Raw genomic sequence first — 10,698 nt, forward strand, 5'->3', positions numbered from 1 at the left:
CAGACAGGTAGCCAATTAATGAAAGCGACAAAATGGCAAATAATACTTTGACAAACTACAGTAAGACCTCTGTGTGCACACACTGACTTAACGAGATATTCTAGGAAACGTTAGAGTTACACAGAAAATCAGGATGCCAGCCTACAATATCTACGAACATCCGATAAGATTTGAACACCATTTAAGCGAGCTTTCACTGTACTTAAAGAGAGGTAGAAAGAGGAGCGTCGTCCCCTCCTGCGCGTACTACTTTGTCAGACGGACTGCCACCCCATAAACAGTTACACTAATTGCAAGCATGCGTTGACGCAGCTTTCGTCACCCGCCAGTTGTGGTTTTAGTTTTACTAATTGTAATTGTAGTTGTAGTTCAATCGAAATTTACAGTTATTCACCGAACAATTTGCTGAATCATTTGTTTATGGCCAAGTCAAGAAGAGTAAGAGCAGTTTGTTGTTTGTCTTAATTACCGTTTTAAGCTGATTCTCCTCCTTCGCGTATTCTCCCGCTCGCTGGTTAGCTATTTAGGGTTGGTTGTCGTCAAACACTTCAATGAAAACTTTTATGTGGAGCAATTGATAAAGCCGCACACATATACACATGCACAGGCACGCACACACTCACTGGCACTGTTACACGCACACACTCACAAGCATGCCATACATTTACAGCTATTTTGTACGTAAAAATTAAGTACAATCTCATTCACTGGCACTTTTCTATGTTGTGGTTGTTGTAAGTATTTTTTATAGCCTATAACAATTAAATAAACATTTTGTCGTTGTGTGTGTGCGTTTCATTGATCGTCGCGTTTTGATTAATTGTTTGAATTACGTTTATTATTACGATTATTGTTTATTTGTTTGTTCGTCTTCGTCTTCGCTCACATCAGACGAAAAAGCTCCACGGGCTCGCTCCTCAAATAGCTTCTCTCGTTTCCGTTACTCCGAACCGTACTCGGGAGCGTTGCAAAAATCACTAACCTAACCGGCTGAAAGCTGAATGCAGCAGAAAACTGATCAATCGCCTGTGCCGATGGAGCCCATCATGCGGCTCTCTCTCTCTCTCTCCCTCCCCATCTCATACTCTTTTGGTTGCTCTCTCACAATGCAGTGGAAGCCGAACGACAAGTGGCGATTCTTTTAGCCCCAACAACTGGTCGAGTGAGTGCGAGCAGAGTGTATAGAAGAAGGGTGAGATTTGCCCCACAACTGTCACCTCGTTGCTTCTGTGCGCGACACACAGAGAGCGAGAGATCGTATGGCCATTTGACTCGAAGAGCGAGAAGGCCTTACCTTTGATTGAATACACCTTTAAACGCGCGGTATGAATGAATTTGCTTTGGCACGCTCTGCTTTAAGAGAGCGCCACAAAACTAAGAGAAATCATTGTACGCTCTTCGATCTGATGAACTGATACTCTTTAATAATGCGAAGCAGGTTGAGTGATTATTATCATTATGAAGTGATTTGATTTGCTGGCGATATTAAAGCACAACCGGGCCCGGTCAATAATTATAGATGGGACGAGACCCGTGAGAAGCTTAAAATAAGCTAAAAATAATAATATAGCGCATGATTAAGACCAAATCAATATGGTAGTAGGATCATCATCAGCCGCAGATACCCATTAGCTGCAAAACAAGATGGAGATATCACCTAGACAGGACAGGGCCTACCTGCAAAAAGGAGGTGATAATTCACTTGTACAGCACCCTCTCACATTTGCATTCGCCATCTCACTAACTACGGTTATCCTCAATCAGCTAATTTATTTCCATGGAAAATATCGCCCCACCTATAGAAAACCGAACAGTTTTTGCTGCCTCTGGTGGGGGCTATGGATGGGGCTGCACAGAGGTTCAATAGGAGAAACCAAACAATTAAGCAAACAAAACGACAGCCGTCTCGTCTTTGAGGCTGGAACGGACTCCCAGTGGCAGCCAGCCCCGACCCGACTCCGATTCCCACTACGAATACGACTCTGATAGCCCTCCAGATAGAAACTGTCAAACAAAACAAACTACAAGATAGAAGCCAAACAAAACGAAGGCTCCCAAAGTGTGCTGAGACTTGGTCTTGTCTTTTTGCTACCTTTTAAGGTGCAAAGAGTATATTCTTCTCTTGTGGGTGTAGGATACAGATACAGAGAGAAGCAAACTCTTTAGACAAAATATTCTGTATCTGTATAATAGCTCAAATCGATCTGGACATCTGAATATCGGGAAAATTAAAGGAACAATTCATTGAATAGGTCTAGGATTAGTGGGTATTCTTTAGTCGAAGCGCCTTCAATGGCCTTCTTGCTGGTCGTTTCTTCAGTCTTTTGTTTTTGCATAGCAAAGGGAAGACTAAGTACAAGGAAAGGCGTCAATGACGACCGACGAGCGACCTTACCCTCGAACATAGCCAACGACAGCCAGACCCCGACAACAAAAGCAACAAAAACAGGGACACATCAAAAAGGAAGTAAGAAACAAAAACAAAACACGCAAAACAAGAGGAGAAAACTCATTCTGATATGCGAAGCTTTTAATGCCCTGCAGTAGCAGGTCCATCGTTATACTGATAGAAAAACTCTACAGGCTGTTGAAAATATCGATACCTGCTAAAAGGGTAAACGAAAGCACTCGCAAAATAGCTGGAAGGAAAGGGAGAGAGAGAGAGAAGCATCGAATATAAATTAACTGCCATGAAACGGAGTAATGGAGCAACACAACCACAACAGCAGCAACAGAAGAAGAAGCAGAGCAGCAGCAGCAGCAGCGGGTGAGAGAGAGTGAGACAAAGAGAGAGCTCGCGCCAGAGATATGTACGAAGGTAACAATGAAGGCTGCACAAAAAGGCAGAAAGCAAAACGACAAAACACAGCGCAAGAGCAACGATGCTTAGTGGGCGTATACCGCATGCCCCCCATTACCCCTGCCGGCACCATACACCTTTCCTGGGTGCAATCTATGCCAGCGATCGGCTAAGTACAAATGGTTAGGAGATGCAACTGCAACAATTGCAGCAACAACACCAACAATAGCGAGGCGAGGTCAAACAGCAATCAATAAAGGTCAGCGACTACCGCCAAGGCACGCCTGAGTGCCTACCGTCAATGCCAGTGGAACAGGGAAAATAGCAGAATGAAGAGGAGGCGGAGCAGGAGGAGACAGCAACCAGCTCCCAGCCCACACCCAAGCATATCTACCCCCTCGGCCAACTCCTCCCTCTCTCTCACTCTCTAGTCATTTGCCCATTCATGCGGCCCACGATGAAGATGCTTTATGTTGCAAATTGAAAGCTGGACATCCAATCGACTGAAGAAGAACAAGACACATGGCAGCACCACAGACGACAGCAGAGGAGAAAAGCAGCAAAGAGCGACGGCGGCTGTAGGCAGGCCGACAAATGTAGACAGTTGCGACTGCGCAGCAACCAGCAGCAGCGGCAGCGGCAGCAGCAGCAGCATCAGAAGCCAATGGAAAAACTGAGAGAAGGTAGAGGAGAAGAACAAGGAGAACTTACTGCTAGGAGATGGATTAACCCACTAAAGGAAAAAGTAAAGTTTACCTTATATGCCATATGCCCTGACTGCTTTAATTTACTCAATATCGTCGACCACAAGCCTCCTATATTAAGTTGCATTCCGTTTAAACATCCATCGCCAGCATATGGAAAACCAAGTTTTGCTTTGTATTTTATAATGATACTTAACTGTTGTCAAAACACAGATGTTTGCTGAGCGATTCGCTGTCTGGATTCTTTGAAGCAACTCTGTATCCAGCCACCCATTGCACTTTTATTTAAAACCGATTTTATGTCTATAAAATCGCTAAATCTTTCATAGGAAATACAAAATTATTGTTTAACATGTGCATACATTTTACAATTAGCAAACGACTCATGGGTACAATACTCTAAGTAAAAAAGAATTTCAAAATTTATTTTAACCCACATTAAAATCAGAGATATAATATGTTAACATGCTTAAAAGATTTAACTTTTATCATTAATCGGACTTTATTTGTTGGCAGAAGAACCAACCCCATCGGCAATAGTGGGTTAACAAGCTAAATGGCGGATGTCGATGACTGTGGCATTAGGCGTATGTTTCTTGGCTATTCCTGTGCCTGCTGCCCCCTGGCTGCCCACTAGCCGGCGACCTGTCCCGGTACCGCCCCCCGCATTGTCGCCCCCGCAAGTGCAGCAGCTTCTGATGATGATGATGATGATGCTACCAAGTAGCCTCTGTGATGCAGCCACTACTGTGGCTGGATGCCACAGCCTCCGCAGCCACTGCCTCTGCCCGTGTGTGCGCCTGCCTGAACTCGGGATGTGTCTTTTGGCTGCTGCTATCTGCCTAGCTTTTGGCATACACAAGATATTTTTAATGGCCCAGCTTCCTTTTTACAGATGGCTTTTTAGCTTCTTCTTGTTTTTTCTTGTTGTTGGTTGGTCTGATTTTTGTGAATGAAGTTGTTTTAGATACTCTCACACACACATCGCGAACTGCACACACTCGCAGATACAGAGGCAGAAAGAGCACCATTATCGCACTGACATGTCTGGTAGATGTCGTGGCTCCCCCCTTTTAGTCACAATCCCCACAGATCCGCCGCCCACTTGGCCAGGGACTGCTGTCCCGTACTGCTGTGTGTCACCTGTTGATGGATTTCGTTGTTTGATTAACATGAAATGGCATCGCAGTCCCCAGTCCCAGCGATCTTGATGCCTTGAGTGGAGTCGCCGACTTTAAGTGACTCTCCGATTGCCTCGGGAGGCCTGGCTAGACCCAGATTGATGTGGTGGATGGGCAAAGTGAGTGCGCCCAGAGTGGGATAACCAAAGGCAAATGGAATCACTGGTCATAAACTACAGAGGTAATCATCAGGTAGCTTCAGGTAGCCGTTGGACTTGCATCATTAGAAAACACTTAGGGTAAATCGGTTGCCAACTACCTAAACATCCTCCATATATTCCCCTCGTCCATGCCTCATCCAGCACATTCCAATCCCAGCTGCCAAGCAGTCAAGATGTCGAGCGTTAAACTTGTATTTCTCATCCTCATCGTTGTCACGCTGGTTCTCCTGGTTGCGGCTCGGCCCAGGTCACGATCTCCGATCTATAACGAGGTCACCTCCCTGCCAGTGGAGCGCGAGAGATTGAGCAACGAGCTGCTGGCGGAACAGATCTCCCCATGGAGGCGACAGACCAAAAAGGACTTCTACCTGAAGCGACACTCCTTCATCAATCCCAAGATGATGCTCTCCCGTAGTCCCTTCCTCCAGAGCTTCTACGATGTGCCAGAGCCGGACATTGCTCCCGGCGGAGCCAACTACTTTGGTAACGAGGTGTTGCCGCTGTCCACCTACGAGATCATGGAACCAGAATCCATGCTATAAGTTTATAAGATTCTTGCGAATTCTATGTGAAGTAAATTTAATTTAATGCATTTAAAATATAGTGATATAATATTTCTTTCTTTTAAAGCAGCACAAACCAAATTGTGTAAATGAATCTGAAAGAATAAATTGATTTTAAAATTAATCTGAATTGTATATTATAAATATTTACTTCCTGCGCCACTCACAGGGAACTAATGCACAAATCGGATCAACTATCGATCTGCAGCCAGAGCTAAAATAATGCTTAAATTACCCATAAAGAAAGCTGCACACTTCAAACTCTTCACTGCCCCATACGTTTTAAGTCATAAGCCTTAAGTTTACATCAAAAGTCGTTTGGAATTTCTTTTCGCTGCTATTAAGCTTTTGCTGATCCTTCGAATTCGTAGACAATCATAATCTTTCGGCAACCCCCCATAGCTATCTCTCTGTCAATGATAATCTCTGGCAAATATCTCTCACTCTGTTAATCAAAGCGAACAGCTCTGAGGGTCCAACAGGCAGGCAGCTACCTACCGCGGCAGTCTCCAGTTGCGGCCGCTTGCAACAATCAACACTCAACAACAATCAACAACGATCTGAACAAACTACAACAACATAATCAACAGGAGATCCCACAATCCCCAAACCATAAGCAACAACAAAATGTTTAAATACGCAGCAAGGGAAAGAGAGGGCGGGAAGAATAAAAAACCGAACCGAAAAGAGCATTGAAGAAGGAGCATCCCAAATGCCATGTTGGAATCCATGTAGGAACATTGTGCGAGTGTATATGGTGTATATATATATATGTAGGTACATATCCCCAAGGAATGAATGTTTCTTGTTGTTGGAGGACAAATCTATAAGGCTGAAGAGAGGCAGGCAGAAGAGACTGCCGCTGCCACACTGCAACAAGTGTTCCAAATCAAAACGGAAGCAAAGTCGGAGGCAACCACGACCACGGCCAGGGCCACAGAGACAGAGCAAAAGAGAGAGAGAGAGAGCGAGAGAGAGAGGCAGATGCTGGCACTAGTTGCTGCCCAGCTACTGGCCATGGGCAACGGCCAGCAGCAGCAGCAGCAGCTCCTTTATGCCACATATGTACATGGCTTTTTGGTTCGACATGGCAAAAGCATTTGGAAAATGTAATTTACAACGCTCAACGCGGAGCAACAGGAGCTGCAGACGCACTCACAACCAGAGAGAGGGAGTTGGAGGAGGAGGTGTGGACTGGAGTGGAGTGTGGCACAAGGAGGGGAACTGGTCAACTTTGGTCGGTCGCATCAAGCTACTCAACCTCAAAGTTGAACGGCATCACCTGCCACCGATCTCACACACTGCTTGAAGCGCGCAGTTTGCAGTTCGCTTGGATTGAAAAGCAACAAAAGCAACAAAACAAAGAGCAGTGGCAGTCGGGACTTGGGCGTAGGTGATCGATTTGAGTATACCCTCTGCAAAAACTTTATCAGTAAGGGTCTAGTCTTGAAAGAGAGATTTGGAAGAACTGCACGAATGCAAGTTAAGTTAAGCCGGAAACAGATACAAGATTTTAGATGGAGAAGATCCAAGACTTTTCCGTATCGAGATCATTGGTGAAATGATTTATTTGGGAGACTTAGAAAACATTAAGCGAGCATTTCCCTTTTGTCTGTTAGTTTTCAGGAAAAGATTATAGTCAAAACCATTTTCATAATTATTAGAAACTTAATCCAAGTTTCAAGCATTACTAGACAACTTTTTATGGACAATACCTCATGTACCTCTCAACCCCTATTCCTACTGATCCTCACATACCCCATTTCAGATTAGATTTCTATAGGGTAGTTGGTATATTGGAAAGCAAACCGCTCAACTAAGGAGAACAAGAGCCAGCGAAGATTTTAATTTTAACCTTTTTGTTCCCCGTCCCATTCTGTTCGGTTCCTTCCACTCCATCCTCCGATGGGCTTCTGTGCGCTCAAGTTTTCCTCGCTTGATTTTTTTGTTATTTCTTACTTTTTTGTTGTTGTAATTTGCTGCTGGTGCCGCTGCTGCAGCGCTTCATAGAGCATTTTTCATTAAATTCCTGAATTAAGGCATTCCTCCCTGGCCTCCCATTGGACGATGGTCATGTTCTGAAATAAGAGCAACATTGCAACATTGTCCAAGGAGTCCGACGACGACGACGACGACGACGACAGGGTGACGACGATGGTCCAGCGATGGTCCAAGCTACGGCTATGGTCTTGTTTCTGTGGCCACTGACTACCGGTTACGTTGGGGAGTTCGAGTTCGAGATCCGACTTGACCAGCACCAGCACCAGCACCAGCAGCGGCAGTGCCTTAAGTGCCCCGCAGCTGTTTGGAATTTCATATTTCTCCTCTCTTGTTGCTGTTGTCTTTGCCCTTTTCGGGCAGCTGAAGGTACAGGATGGCAGCATTGGGTACTAGAGTGCAGCCCAATAATGTAACAAAATTCAAATCAAATCAATAAAGCGAATAAGATCTTCTTTTTGGTTGGGATCTCTATTTCAAAGGTACATTTCATTAACCTAATTTCTCTCCTTTCTATACTTAAACTTTCCCTTAATCCATTTATCTCAACTCTTCAACTTTTGGAATAGTTCTAAGGCATTCAACCCTGAACATATTCCCTTGCCTGATCCGAGGGCGGCCCAGCTGGAAGCTTGTCTCGGGCACAATTCACTTAAGGCCACCGCCTCGCCGCGCCTTGGCCCCTAACAGTGGCCGCATGAATTCAGAGCATTTTTCTAACTTCCTTTTACCAATAGAACAAAACCAGCACAAAGCGCCGCGTATAAAGTGGTATGACAACGGGCCTGGGGCCAGGCAGGGTGCCCAGGAGGGGAGTCGGAGTTGGCCGTGAGATGCGGAGAGAAAGATGCAGCCAGTGGCGACCCAAAGCTATGCGCAGAAGAAACGGGCGCAAGATCAAGCCAAGTGAAGTCAAGTTCGAGTCACCCGACTGGGGGCTGGGACTGTGGCTGGGGCAGCGACTGCTGTGGCGACTCCGCTGCTGCCGGTTGCATAGTTGACCAGATCAGGCCAAGACTTGCCACTCCATTACCCAGAGATGGGCGTGAGTCGTGAGAGGTGTTTCGTGGCTTATAGGTAACGCGATGGTAGGGAAAGGTTTTTCAAATGTATTAAAGTTAATTGAAGTTACCTTTGAAATGATGTTTTAAAGTATTGATAGTCCTCTTGTGTTTACGATCTACTTCTAATCCTCAGAGGAACCTCAGGGAAGCTCAGACTTATCATTTAGCTGTTTCTTTCTTTAAATTTACTTTCTTTCTCCAATTTATAATTCTTCTACCCCACAAATAATTGCATAGCATCCCCCGGTTCGTGTCACGAGACCATCTCTAGTTGCGCTTTGACTAGATACAGATATGCGCAGCGACCGCGACGACTGCGACTGCGACTGCGCGGCTGCAGATACACTTTAGGGGCCATGACATGACTCGCATACGAATTATTATAAACGATCTGGCGCAAAAACTAACAAGCGATGGGGCCAGGCCTCGCCTGGACTGGACCTGCCCCGGCCTGGTGAGCTGTGGGATGTGGGATGTGGATGTAGAGGTGGATGTGGATGTGGATGCGGCGGCCAAATGGGCGACGAGGTGACGGCGGCAACGGGCGACCGACGGACGAGTTATGGTGGCCAATTGCAAAGTTAATGGAGTTTGGCTACTCCAGCAGTGAAAGATCAGAGTGAGAGAGATGAAGAGAGAGAGAGAGAGTGGGTAGGGGGTAGGGGGACTGGGAGCAGACCCAGACGAGCGGATGCAGGCCGAAGAGATACAGCTACTGGTTCGCGACTTGGCCAAGATTGAACTTAATTTTGCACAAATGCAATTTATAGAAAATTGTTGCCACTTGTTTTCACGTTGATGGCACTCGAGTCGAGTAGATCAGCGGCAGAAGAGGAGCATTCTGTGGCACCAGCAACAGGAGGAGCAGCAGCAGCAGCAGCATCAGCAACAGATAATAAATGCAGGTAGCCATTGGATTCCTCTCTTTTGGATTCTGCCTGCAGCTTGGCCATTATTTAAATTTTCCTGCTGCCGCTGCTGCTGCTGCTGCCTCCTTTGCTGGCCAGCTTTGCTTTCTGCAAAAATTAACAATTAAAATGTCTAATGGCAAAAAGCAACAGAAAGAGAGATGAGAGCGGAGATCATAAAACAGGGTCCAGGGTGCAGCATCAGGTAGGTCGATATTGTCTCCTTCTTGGAACTTCCACTCATCAGGGCATGGCAATTAGTTTTCCCTTTTGTATCTGCTCTGAGCTACATCTTTGCGATCACGAGAGGGAGAGAGAGAGTGCGGATTTCTTGTAGAGGAAGTGGAAATTGCCAAGTGGATTAGCGCAAAAATTGTTTATTGGGGAGTGGTAGGGCTATAAAAACTCTTGCCAATCGCTAATCCCCCGGGTTAGCAGAGGGGAGGGACTGCTCCTGGTACAGGTAACGGATATACTCAGTGCACTTGGGCTATAAAAGAGCGAACTGGAAACGCTGGACTGTCCAGTCTTGGTTTCGGACAGCGTTTGTCACAATATGCTAATCGTTCGCTATCTAATTGCCCTCGTCTTCTCCATCTTCATGATGGCCACCTCGCTGAAGATCGAAGAGCGCTGCCGCAAAGGCAATGGCTTCAAGATCTCCACCCCGGATCGACTCGTTCTCCAAATGAAGCAGCGCCAGTCCATTGCAAAATATCAGGCCAGGAACTTGGAGGCGAGACGCCTCAATATCTGACAATATACGAGCCAGATAAATGTGATAAGGATTCACAGATGTAACTATAATCAATTATGTTCGATTGAATGGAGTGATAAAACAGAAGAGTTCTTCAAGATCTATGCAAGTTCAGCGGCAAACTAAAGGATAAACCGCCTAAGAGGCAAACCCTATAAATATTCAAAGCTCCTAGAAAGTGATTTACGCAAAAAGTTAGATATAAGAACAACAAACTGAGATACATGAAATATTTCTTACAAATTGAATCAATTCTAAAACTGTAATGTTCCTGAAAGATCTTAAAAGTGTTTAATAAAAACTGAATAAATATGCAACCAAAAATGTGTCGTATTTCCATCTCAAGATGTATATTTTAATTACAAATATATTCATAATGTTCATGAACATTGACAATGAAATGAAACATAAGCGAAAAACGAAGAAACGAATTTGGAAGAAACGCAATTTTGGGATGTTCCGAATTGAACATCAACAGAATAGCCTACTGAATTGTGTGGATTTAATACACAAAAATGGTTTGCCATGACATTTTCCTAGACATTTGTGAGAGAGATATTTG

The 10,698-nt window shown here is 45.1% G+C and overlaps 3 protein-coding genes across 3 annotated transcripts in view; 2 read left to right on the top strand and 1 right to left on the bottom strand.

Annotated features, from left to right (window-relative positions):
• Window positions 1-957, bottom strand: part of LOC117581680 (putative mediator of RNA polymerase II transcription subunit 26) — a 59,857-nt gene extending 58,900 nt beyond the window's left edge. Inside the window, exon 1 of the mRNA XM_034269054.1 lies at window positions 470-957. The gene's annotated coding sequence lies outside the window, so the exon portion shown is untranslated. The remainder of the gene's footprint in view (window positions 1-469) is intronic.
• Window positions 958-4,898: 3,941 nt separating this feature from the next.
• Window positions 4,899-5,457, top strand: LOC117582003. Its single transcript, XM_034269498.1, has one exon. It carries the CDS (start codon window positions 4,975-4,977, stop codon window positions 5,386-5,388), a length of 414 nt encoding a protein of 137 aa, XP_034125389.1. The 5' UTR covers window positions 4,899-4,974; the 3' UTR covers window positions 5,389-5,457.
• A 4,351-nt stretch (window positions 5,458-9,808) lies between these two features.
• On the top strand, window positions 9,809-10,398 carry LOC117582118. The gene has a single exon (XM_034269694.1). It carries the CDS (start codon window positions 9,936-9,938, stop codon window positions 10,134-10,136), a length of 201 nt encoding a protein of 66 aa, XP_034125585.1. The 5' UTR covers window positions 9,809-9,935; the 3' UTR covers window positions 10,137-10,398.
• The last annotated feature ends 300 nt before the right edge of the window (window positions 10,399-10,698 follow it).

This window comes from Drosophila guanche, unplaced genomic scaffold (assembly GCF_900245975.1).
Source record: "Drosophila guanche unplaced genomic scaffold, DGUA_6, whole genome shotgun sequence".
NCBI classification, from domain to species: domain Eukaryota; kingdom Metazoa; phylum Arthropoda; class Insecta; order Diptera; family Drosophilidae; genus Drosophila; species Drosophila guanche.